Source organism: Chanos chanos, chromosome 9, assembly GCF_902362185.1.
Source record: "Chanos chanos chromosome 9, fChaCha1.1, whole genome shotgun sequence".
NCBI classification, from domain to species: Eukaryota; Metazoa; Chordata; class Actinopteri; order Gonorynchiformes; family Chanidae; genus Chanos; species Chanos chanos.
This window is the reverse complement of record NC_044503.1, coordinates 4,796,208-4,806,207: the sequence shown is the minus strand read 5'-3', so window position 1 is coordinate 4,806,207 and position 10,000 is coordinate 4,796,208. Positions and strand designations below refer to the sequence as shown.

The 10,000-nt window shown below is 43.0% G+C and overlaps 1 protein-coding gene across 1 annotated transcript in view; it reads right to left on the bottom strand.

Moving 5' to 3' along the window:
- unc13a (unc-13 homolog A (C. elegans)) overlaps positions 1-10,000 on the bottom strand; it is a 47,265-nt gene that overhangs the window by 18,641 nt on the left and 18,624 nt on the right. The window contains exons 13-25 of the mRNA XM_030784006.1: positions 9,802-9,848; positions 9,110-9,188; positions 6,439-6,444; positions 5,977-6,051; positions 5,449-5,668; positions 4,855-5,082; positions 3,804-3,945; positions 3,270-3,439; positions 2,267-2,382; positions 1,383-1,546; positions 699-852; positions 442-510; positions 117-206 (exon numbers count right to left, since the gene is read on the bottom strand). Coding sequence (XP_030639866.1) covers positions 117-206; positions 442-510; positions 699-852; positions 1,383-1,546; positions 2,267-2,382; positions 3,270-3,439; positions 3,804-3,945; positions 4,855-5,082; positions 5,449-5,668; positions 5,977-6,051; positions 6,439-6,444; positions 9,110-9,188; positions 9,802-9,848 — 1,560 coding nt within the window. The remainder of the gene's footprint in view (positions 1-116; positions 207-441; positions 511-698; positions 853-1,382; positions 1,547-2,266; positions 2,383-3,269; positions 3,440-3,803; positions 3,946-4,854; positions 5,083-5,448; positions 5,669-5,976; positions 6,052-6,438; positions 6,445-9,109; positions 9,189-9,801; positions 9,849-10,000) is intronic.

The following is a 10,000-nucleotide window of genomic DNA, read 5'->3' as shown; positions in this document are numbered from 1 at the left end:
ATTTTATGTATGTCATGTTTTATACGCGTCACTCCATATTAAATGCATATGAGAGGGAGAAAGAGACAGAGAATGAGTGAAAGAGAGAGAGAGAGAGAGAGAGAGAGAGAAATAACCTTCATCCTGAAGAAGGTGATGCTGGTCAGGAGATCGACAGTAGATTTCAGGTCCTGGAGTCTCTCAGCACTGCTGGCTGGGAAATTGTTCTAAACCAGAGAGAGAGAGAGAGAGACCAAACAGACAGAGAGGGTGTGGTGACTCAGAATGTCTGTTCCATTCAAAACATTTCGACATTCTCCCATCTTCCTGTCTTCAAAACCCCTAATTATGGCATTCACGGTTAAATTAAAAAATTCAATCTACATAGGATAGATAAATAGAGAGACAGAGAGAGAGAGAGAGAGAGAGAGAGAGAAAGAGAGAGACAGAAATGTGGATTACCCTGTACATGGAGAGATCGATTCTCAGTGAATTGTGAAGCTGGTCCAGTAGCTTAACAAACCTCTCCTTCTGCAGAGACAATGTAAGTAAACACACGATTACACCGTCCTGTCTTACATGACTGATACATTATTAATAAAAAAACCCAAAAAACGTGTTAGACACACTAGAGAACACGTATCAGTTTGGGAGTCTATCTTAAGCTCTTTCTGTGTGTGTGTGTGTGTGTGTGTGTGTATCTAACGCAGACCCCTCACCCCAAAGTTGGAAGCTGCGAAGCGGTCGGAGGCAGACACATTGTTGGTGGCCTGCGTGGTGTGGGCGTAGTATGCGTTAATGTTGGCCAGCAGTGTGCTCATGACCGCCGGGACGCCAGGACACATGTACTTAGACGACAGGCAGGCGAAATGCCTGAGGACGAGAAAAATGCGAGAAAAACACGAGACGCGTTTGAGACAAACACAGTAAATCAGTCTCTCTTAAATGTTCCCCACAGAAAATATCTCTGTACTCTCTGAATGCATACGATATACATCTTTACAAATGCTACACAGGCAAATACAAATTGCAAATAGAAATGAAAAAAACTATACAAATATCTTTTTTTGAAAATGAATATTCAGAAGCAGAGGATGAAACCAGATGTTCTGACTCTGGCTTTGATGCAGTGAATCTGTGAAGTCTGTCACAGAGGTGACATTTGTCTTCAAATCATCATAAAATGGTAGAGTCATAACTTTCATGAACTGACAAAAGCAAAATCAACAATAATAATAATAATAATAATAATAATAATAATAATAATAATAACAATAATAATAATAATAATACGCTATCTGAATGTTTTACATGTTGTACAGTTCTACGTGTATATCAATGATTTGAGACTGTGAGTTGGGTAAGTCAGACGGATTGTGAAAGTTAAAATCCTCCAAACTCACGTCATGGCCTGATAAATGGACTCCACTCCGTAACGCATGGCAAACTCATCCACTATCTCCTGCGGCGTCTCCTCAAAGTACACCTTCCACGCGTCGTCACCCTTGGCGTCGGGAATCTTCACCACCCCGTTGTTCTGGAGGTCCGTAACGTAGTGGAAGAGGTTCTGAAAGGGGAGAGGAAGGTTCTGAGTCAGCCAAGAGTATTTATGATGGCTTATAAACAGTTTCTGAAGGGTCTCGTAGGGACAGAGGGAATTAAATGTTTTATAAAATTTCAGTGTTTATTTTGATCATTTTGACATTTATCCTCTCCTTCTCTGCAACTTGCCAGAGTAGATCAGCTTTCTGTCCTCGTTTACCTTAGTTTGTTTGGTGAATATTAAATTCGGCCGCAAGCACACGGAGCCGGATTAACAGAGAGACCAAACGTTTTGCCAGACACACGTAACTATGGTGTTAAAAACTAGAGAAGAACAATAAATGCAGAAAAACAGGCGTTTTTGAACAGGCTCTGGTCTGAAGCGTGTTTTGGACAACCTCTCACTGGTGCCCAGTAGGACAGCATTCATGATGACTGGCTGTAGGCTTTGCAGACAGACGGTACTGACCTCGTGTAGGCAGGTATACTGACCTCGTGTAGGCAGGTATACTGACCTCGTGTAGGCAGGTGTACTGACCTCGTGTAGGCAGGTATACTGACCTCGTGTAGGCAGGTATACTGACCTCGTGTAGGCAGGTGTACTGACCTCGTGTAGGCAGGTATACTGACCTCGTGTAGGCAGGTATACTGACCTCGTGTAGGCAGGTGTACTGACCTCGTGTAGGCAGGTGTACTGACCTCGTGTAGGCAGGCGTACTGACCTCGTGTAGGGAGGTGTACTGACCTCGTGTAGGCAGGTATACTGGACGTGGTAAGGGGCGACGGTCTCCTCCCCTTTGATCTCCACACTGATGTGCATACGAATGGCCCCCGACACCGCCGACTTATCCGTCCGTTTGTCTGCAGACAAACAACATGTTCCCCTCATATATACATTTGTCTTCAGACAAACAACATGTTCCCTTCATATATACATTTGCTGGCCAATAGGAACCGCCCACTGAAAGGCTTACATCATAGGGGAAAAAGCTACATGATAACAGTAATTATTTATGAGCCATTATGACCATGCGAAAACCTCTCATTTACCCCCATAATGCATAGTATATGGTGCATTGATTTATGTTGATGCAGTAATATTGCTTTATGTAAGAGGTCAAAGAGGATAAACTGATATAAATGTTTATGAACATTTATGTCACAATCTGTAAGAGTATGATAGAATTATAATATCATGCTCGTGATGGCACTAAATATAAAACTGTTTTCATTTTAAAAATACCATAGCTTATGTCAGTCTGCGATTACTTAAAACATTAGTGTCGGAGGTGACATTGACGACTAACATTAAAAAGTCTGGCAGCAAAATATTCTTGGGCTAGAAACTGGCCAAACCTGGGTACAAATGCCTTATTATCAAAACTGCCTTATTATCCGAGGAAACAAGCCTTACTATCAAAGGAAAAAAATGACATTTGGTAGATGAAAGGAAAGAAAGAACTTTTTTCATCTTTTTAGCATTTTGATCTAAAATAAATCTGAACTGAAAGACATTTGACAAGTTTTTTGGGTCAAGCGAAGATACATTCATACAGTTTCCTTACAGCTGGAAAGTATGGAATCTGTGGGTGCCGGGACTGGAACACGTTTTGCATACGGCACGTTTGGTGAACCTTTCCTCCACAACGGTGTGTGTATGTGTGTGTGTGTGTGTAAAATGTCACAAGAGCACATCGCTGCGCTATAACGGTGACCCTACGACCCCGTCGGAGAAAACGTGCACTCACCCAGGTTATACCACACGTCCATCTCACCGCTCAGCGTTCGCACCTCGATGATGGTCTGACCCAGGAAGTCGTCCGACTCCCGTTTAAACTTCTGCTTCACGCGGGATTTGATGTCATCGTCCTCATCCCAGACACGCACTTTGATCCTGTCCGACGAGTTGTGGCATTCACTAGAAACACAGGGAATATTGTCCAGATTAACCTCTTAATCTCTGTCGTGCCGGTGTAGTTATAGATGTTTATTGTCAGTGAGCTAATGGTATGGTTTGACATGACTCATTTTCGTGAAGGAAATTCTGTCTCATTCGTATAAACATGTATATCTAACATATCAGCGTACGCAGTGAATATATGGATTAGTTTAAGAAGTGTTTCGGATGGAGTGATGACGAAAGACAAAGACACTCGTCAGAAGAGGAGTCATCAGAAGATTTGATTTGACAAAAGAAAGGGGGAAACTAATTTCATTGAAACGCATTAAGAAAACCAGATTCGTGCGTGGTTAAGAGTCTCTGGGTAAATCTTGTGACTCACAAGTTGAAGGTCTCCTCCCACACTGGGTTGAGGTTACCGTAGATGGTCTTGGTTCTCTTCTTGGTTTTGCCGACCTGCACGGTGACGTAAGGGTCACTGGACCCCGTCTTATCCTTCGCCTGCAGACCCTGAGCACACAGCACTGAGGAGACAGAGAGACAGACAGACAGAGAGAGAGAGAGAGACAGACAGAGAGAGAGAGAGAGAGAGAGAGAGAGAGAGAGAGAGAGACAGAGAGAGAGAGAGAGAGAGAGAGAGACAGACAGACAGACAGACAGAGAGAGAGACAGAGAGAGAGAGAGAGAGAGAGAGAGAGAGACAGAGAGACAGAGAGAGAGAAACAGAGAGAGAGAGACAGAGAGACAGAGAGAGAGAGAGAGAGAGAGACAGAGATGAGGAGATGGTTCAGATTCTCTCTGAAGGAGCGGTACAATTTCATAATGAGCATGCTGCTCCAGTTTTGACTCAGAATGTGCACGCGCGCGTGTGTGTGTGTGCGTGCGTGTGCCATGTTTTTCAAGGATGCTGTTCTAGAGGCAAATTATGCTCCTACTTAGCTACACGAATGAAAATGTTTTCTTCCAATTTTCTCTTACCTGGAATTTTTTAAGTTTTATTAATTAGAGTACAGTTCTTTTCTCTCTTAAAACAATGCAATTGTTTCCACACCGCGCACGCACACACACACACACACACACACACACACACACACACACACACAAACTAATATTCATATATTTTTGCAATGATGTAATGGAAAGATATAAAGCATCTGTTTTCATATGGCCTTTGTCAGTCTCAGTACTATGCTCTTTCTGTGCGGAGTCTGGGTGAGTCAGCTGACGACCCTGTGAATCCAGACTGCCTCGCAGACGCAAGGGGCCACGTAACAAACGTAAATACCAAAGAGAGCAGAGTAACCCCAAGCACTCGACCTTTGACCCATACCTTATGAAACCAAACAGACGTGACACGACCTCCACGAAAAGCACAAAGGTAAAGCAGGGAAAAAAAAAAAAAAAAAACAGCGTTAGACGTCAGGGGTCTTTACCAGTGATGCTGATCTTGGCCGACCACTTGGACGTGCCGTCCAGAACACTCTGTTTGATCTGTTTCATCTGGGTCACGTGCGTTGCCTTGGGAACGCCAAACACCTCCTGGATCATCTCAAAGATCTCGGGTTTGTTTCGCTCACGGATCTTCATCCGATCCTTCAGAACCATGATGATGTTCTGGGTCCGGTCCTCCGCCCCATGTTTCGAACTCTTCTCTGCAGCTCCTGATAGGAGAAGGGAGAGAGAGAAAGAGCGAGAGAGAGAGAGAGAGAGAGAGAGAAAGAGTGAGAGAGAGAGAGAGAGAGAGAGAGAGAGAGAAAATGTTACAAGACAGTTTATTTAGAACAAATATATTTGGTGTTATGTAACACATCCGTCGAAAAGATAACCTTAGCGGAAAGCATGAAAAGCAAAGCTGAATTACTAAACTGTCGAATTGTCGCCGTATGAAAGAGAAAGATAAGAATATGAGCGGTGACTTTTGGGATGAAAGAGAGAAAAAAAAAGCTCTTTGTGTGTTAACATCAAATGGAAGATGTGGGAGGGATTTTGACAGATGTGGGGGGGGGGGGGGGGGGGGGCCGTCTTACTCTGAAGACAGTCTGCATTCAGCAGGTCCTGGCATTTTTCGTGGCATTTGACGCCACATTCCGTACATCGCATCCCTTGACGGGCGATGCCCCACAGCAAGCCCTCGCACTCGTAACAGTAGGTGGGCGTGGTGGCCGTCCAAACCTCGAAGTTATGCGGCGTGGTGCAGGAGATGGGGTAGATCAAAGCCTGCAGGGTCTTCTTATAGACGTGACTCTTCTACATGGACAAGACGCAAGAGACACGGGTCAGCAGGAAACATGTGACCTGACGAATGTATATACTCACAAACTTAAGACACATGAGACAGAGAGAAACAGTGAGAGAGAGAGAGACGAGAAGAGAAGAGAAGAGAAGAGAAGAGAAGAGAAGAGAAGAGAAGAGAGGAAAGGAGAGAAGAGAAGAGAAGAGAAGAGAGGAAAGAAGAGAAGAGAAGAGAAGAGAAGAGAAGAGAAGAGAAGAGAAGAGAAGAGAAGAGAAGAAAGAAGAGAAGAGAAGAGAAGAGAAGAGAAGAGAAGAGAAGGTACCAGTTCCTCGTTGTTCAGAGTGCTGGAGGCCATGGCTGAGGTGATTCCAGCTTTGCGTGAATTCTGAACCAGAGACTAAAGCAGACAATGGAGACAGAAGATGGAGCTCAGAAAAATCCTCACAAATATGCTCTTCAACACATTCATTTTACGTGCAGGATAAGCTAAGCTGCTAACAGTAACAATAAACAGATCAATAATAACAACATTAGTTTCACAAAGGCAAGGATTGTTCAACACAGGTTAAGAGCAGTATGCTTTTGGGATTCATTTGTAAACGTTTACACTTTCCTCAAACTGAAAAGACTGAGTCCAGATTGCTACTGAACATCACTGTGCAGGGCAGGAGAAATTCAAATCTGAGTCAAAGCTTTTTCCTCCCTTTAAAATTCAGACACAACGCGCCCCCCCCCCCCCCCCCAACCTGCCCCCCCCCCCAAAAAACGTAACTCTGATACTTACCATAGCCTGGAACAGGTCAGGGAATGGGAGAGGAGATCAGGAAGAGGGAAAAAATGCCGCATTATTAAAGAAACCGTGAGAAATGTCAAAATGTCAAAAAACTGTCATCAGTATCATTACATTTATCACTGTTGTTTATCATTAAAAATATTAAGTTTCAACAAACAGTATGTTCCACAGTCTACTGACATGTTTGATTTGACAGGAGTATTTTAATAACACCATTACATTGTCATTGTATTAATTATTTTGGGATAAATTAATACTGTATGACAGATTTTAATCTTTTACGTGTGTCTAAGAAGCGAATGAAACAGCTAGAGTAAATGAACTCTAAAATTAGAACGAATTAAATATTAATAAACAGGTCTACGTGATCAGATAAATGGAAGCATAATATCTATTCCACAGTCAAATTCTCATCACCCAGACAAGCCTTGATTTGGGTTCGGTTGGCGTCCTTGTAACACAGCGGCATGTGCAAGTTATTCCGCAGCTAAGAAAAGAACCGAACTGAATTTCACGTTTGCATTCATTTCTTTCCGTAGCATCAGTAACACAGCATATAGGTCATAAAAGCTCATATTGATTTGATACATTGATTATTTATTCATATATATATATATATATATATATATATATATATATATATATATATATATGATCTTACTATGCAATCGCTTAGCAGAAATATGATGTGTGACTATCCCTCAGAAGAATCCTAAGACTTCGATAAGGGAAAAACACAATACGTGTCTCAGATTGTGGAGCGGCAGCGGGTTTTCCAGTGTTTTTGTTTCTAATCCACGCTGTAATTTGAGATAATCTAGGTTCACAGCTAGACATCATCTCCTGTTAGTCCAGTGTTTTCTTACTCAGGCCAGGTTTGTTGTAGTTGACTCATGTATCTGATGTGGGGCCTATGTGAGTTCTGAGCGAATATTTAAGAGATGAATCATAAAGATCAGAAATTCTAAAGGGGGATGAAAAACAAAAGAGACGTTTTCTGGAAAGAAAAAAAAACGAACAAAAAACGTTCTGCCCTTGAGAATGTACTTGTGTACTTGTGTTGACAAACAATGGAGAAAAGAAGTGGATGGTAAAGAAAGATTCCACAGAAAGAAAGAAAGAAAGAAAGAAAGAAAGAAAGAAGCAGAGAGTGCTTGGGTCTTTTGTCTCTTTGATAAATTGTATTTGACGTGCATTTAAATTCAGGTCCCGTCAGCACTTTCGTTCCCCTCCTCTGACTCAAGGAGCTTGTGTGTGTGTGTGTGTGTGTCTGTGTGTGTGTGTGTGTGTGTGTGTGTGTGTGTGTGTGTGTGTGTGACGGTGAGCCGGATTAATACAGACAAACTGCTGAGGTATTTAACGACGGATGGTAATTTTTCTCTTTTTTTATGAGGGGGGAGCATTTCGGAAGCATTGAACCAAGTCCAGTTTACTGTCTGGTCTGACAGCTTTCCTACAAAGTCGGCCCAAAAGAGTTCTGTTGGACTTGTTCAGAAAAGTTTGACGTCGACTGCAGACTTGCGAACAAACATCTGGAGCTCATTTCTTCGGTGCCCGAGGTTCCTGTCGGTTGTTCTACTCTATTCGGTCTCTGAGCGTCACTCCAAATACACAGAGGCGTTTCCGCTCTATAAACTTTTAGATGCAGACAGCGACTGTTTGTTTATCAGAGATGAGGTGATCTAATCTCAGCTGCGTCTGGAGATCATTTAAAGTACAGGTTCCTGAACAGCGAGGGTTCTATTTATGGACATTGATTAAACACACACACAGTACATCACTAGAGGGCAAGGGCGGTATTTTTGTGTTTGTTGTTGTTGCTGTTGTTGTTGTTGTTGATGGTGTGTGTGTGTGTGTGTGTGTGTGTGTGTGCCCCCCTATGCAGTTTAGTCTTTCCATTTACCCTGAACCCTGAGTGTTAGTCACAGAGAGAGAAATACTCAGGAAGTGACTCGGTTAAAGAAAAAACTCTTCTACACTGAGAGCAGTGAGGCCTAGATGTGTGTGTGTGTGTGTGTGTGTGTGAGTGTGTGTGTGTATGTGTGTGAGACCCTGTCCTGAGTAAACACAGCGTATGGAGATGGCTCTGGTTCAGGTCCAAGCCTGACCGTGTGGGACGGAACTAAAATCAAACACCGAGATTCTCGGGCCAAAACTGGAGGGACACTCAACACAGTCAGCCCAAGGAGAGCCCTGACCACAGCGCAAGCTTACGCTGAGGAAAGAAAACCAGAAAACAAAGGGATAGAAACAAGGAGCTAGAAAAACAATTTGAAAGAGTCTCAGAGAGGTGGAATCACATGGGGCGAACGGACAGGCAGCCAACGACCAATCAGAGCGACTGGAGACTCTCCATCAGCCATACATTATTATACGCAAACTGGGTCAAAGCTACCGAAAGCTCCTTCTCCACGCTGGTAAACAACGGACTCACACCAACATACGCGGCTATAAACAGATGTTGGCTCTACAATGGTGATTTTTAATAAACTGTGGATTTGGGGAAGAGAAGTCGTAATATTGTCGGAGGCGATCAAGAGCTTGGCGTTGCAATCTCGAGTACCGTGGTATTTGAGTTGTGAACAGTAATAAACCAGGGGATGAAACAACGGCAGAGGGAGGAAGAGGCAGATCGTGAAGACTGGGTTTTGTATTGACTTACCAGATCTCTGACCAGAGGAATAGCTTTTCTCTTCCGCAGGTCAGGCATGCTATCTATACTGTACAAAGCCCCACCAGGCCTAAAGACACAGACACAAATACACACACACACATACACACATACATACATACGTACACACAGACACACATACACACACACACACAAAAATAGTTTTAGTCCTACATACAGAGCAAGGACCACCTCTGTAGTCTAGTTTCCATATTTGCTCCATTAAAAGAATCCATGCGGAGATATGACACTACGGACATAATAGAGCTCCTATGGTGAGAATGGCAGTGAAAATGAAATGAACTGACAGAGATGTTTAATTTCTGTCAAAGAGTTTGAATTGGTCACTGGAGAGACCGGTTTCCAATTAAATGAATGGTTAATGTTGATTCAAAACGAAATTAGTTTGCTAATTATCAAAGCCCTTGGGTTGTCTTTTGATGATATTGTGTTTTGAAATGATAATTTTGTTGATTCTTCTGCAGAACCCCCCCCCCCCCTTTTTTTTCTTAACTTAAAACTACGTTGTCTGAAGACAGAGTGAGTGACTTTCTGAGCACTGCTGGTTGGTTTGGGCTGAAGGTTTTGACAGAGCAGACTTTGGCTCTGTAGGGAGATGTTTCTGTGGTGGACTGAATGACTGTGATTTGGGCTAACAGCCTCAATCTTATTAGGATGCTCACCCTGACTGTAACCATAGCGATCCAATTCCAGAGGTCTCTCCACGAGCCTGAGAGAGAGAGAGACAGAGAGAGAGAGAGAGATAGAGAGAGAGAGAGAGAGACAGAGAGAGAGATGAGAGTTCTGTGTGTTTTCAGAATACATTTGCAGTGCACACTTCCTTTCATATTTGTCATGTCTGTGTGTCGGAGGCTTGTAGAC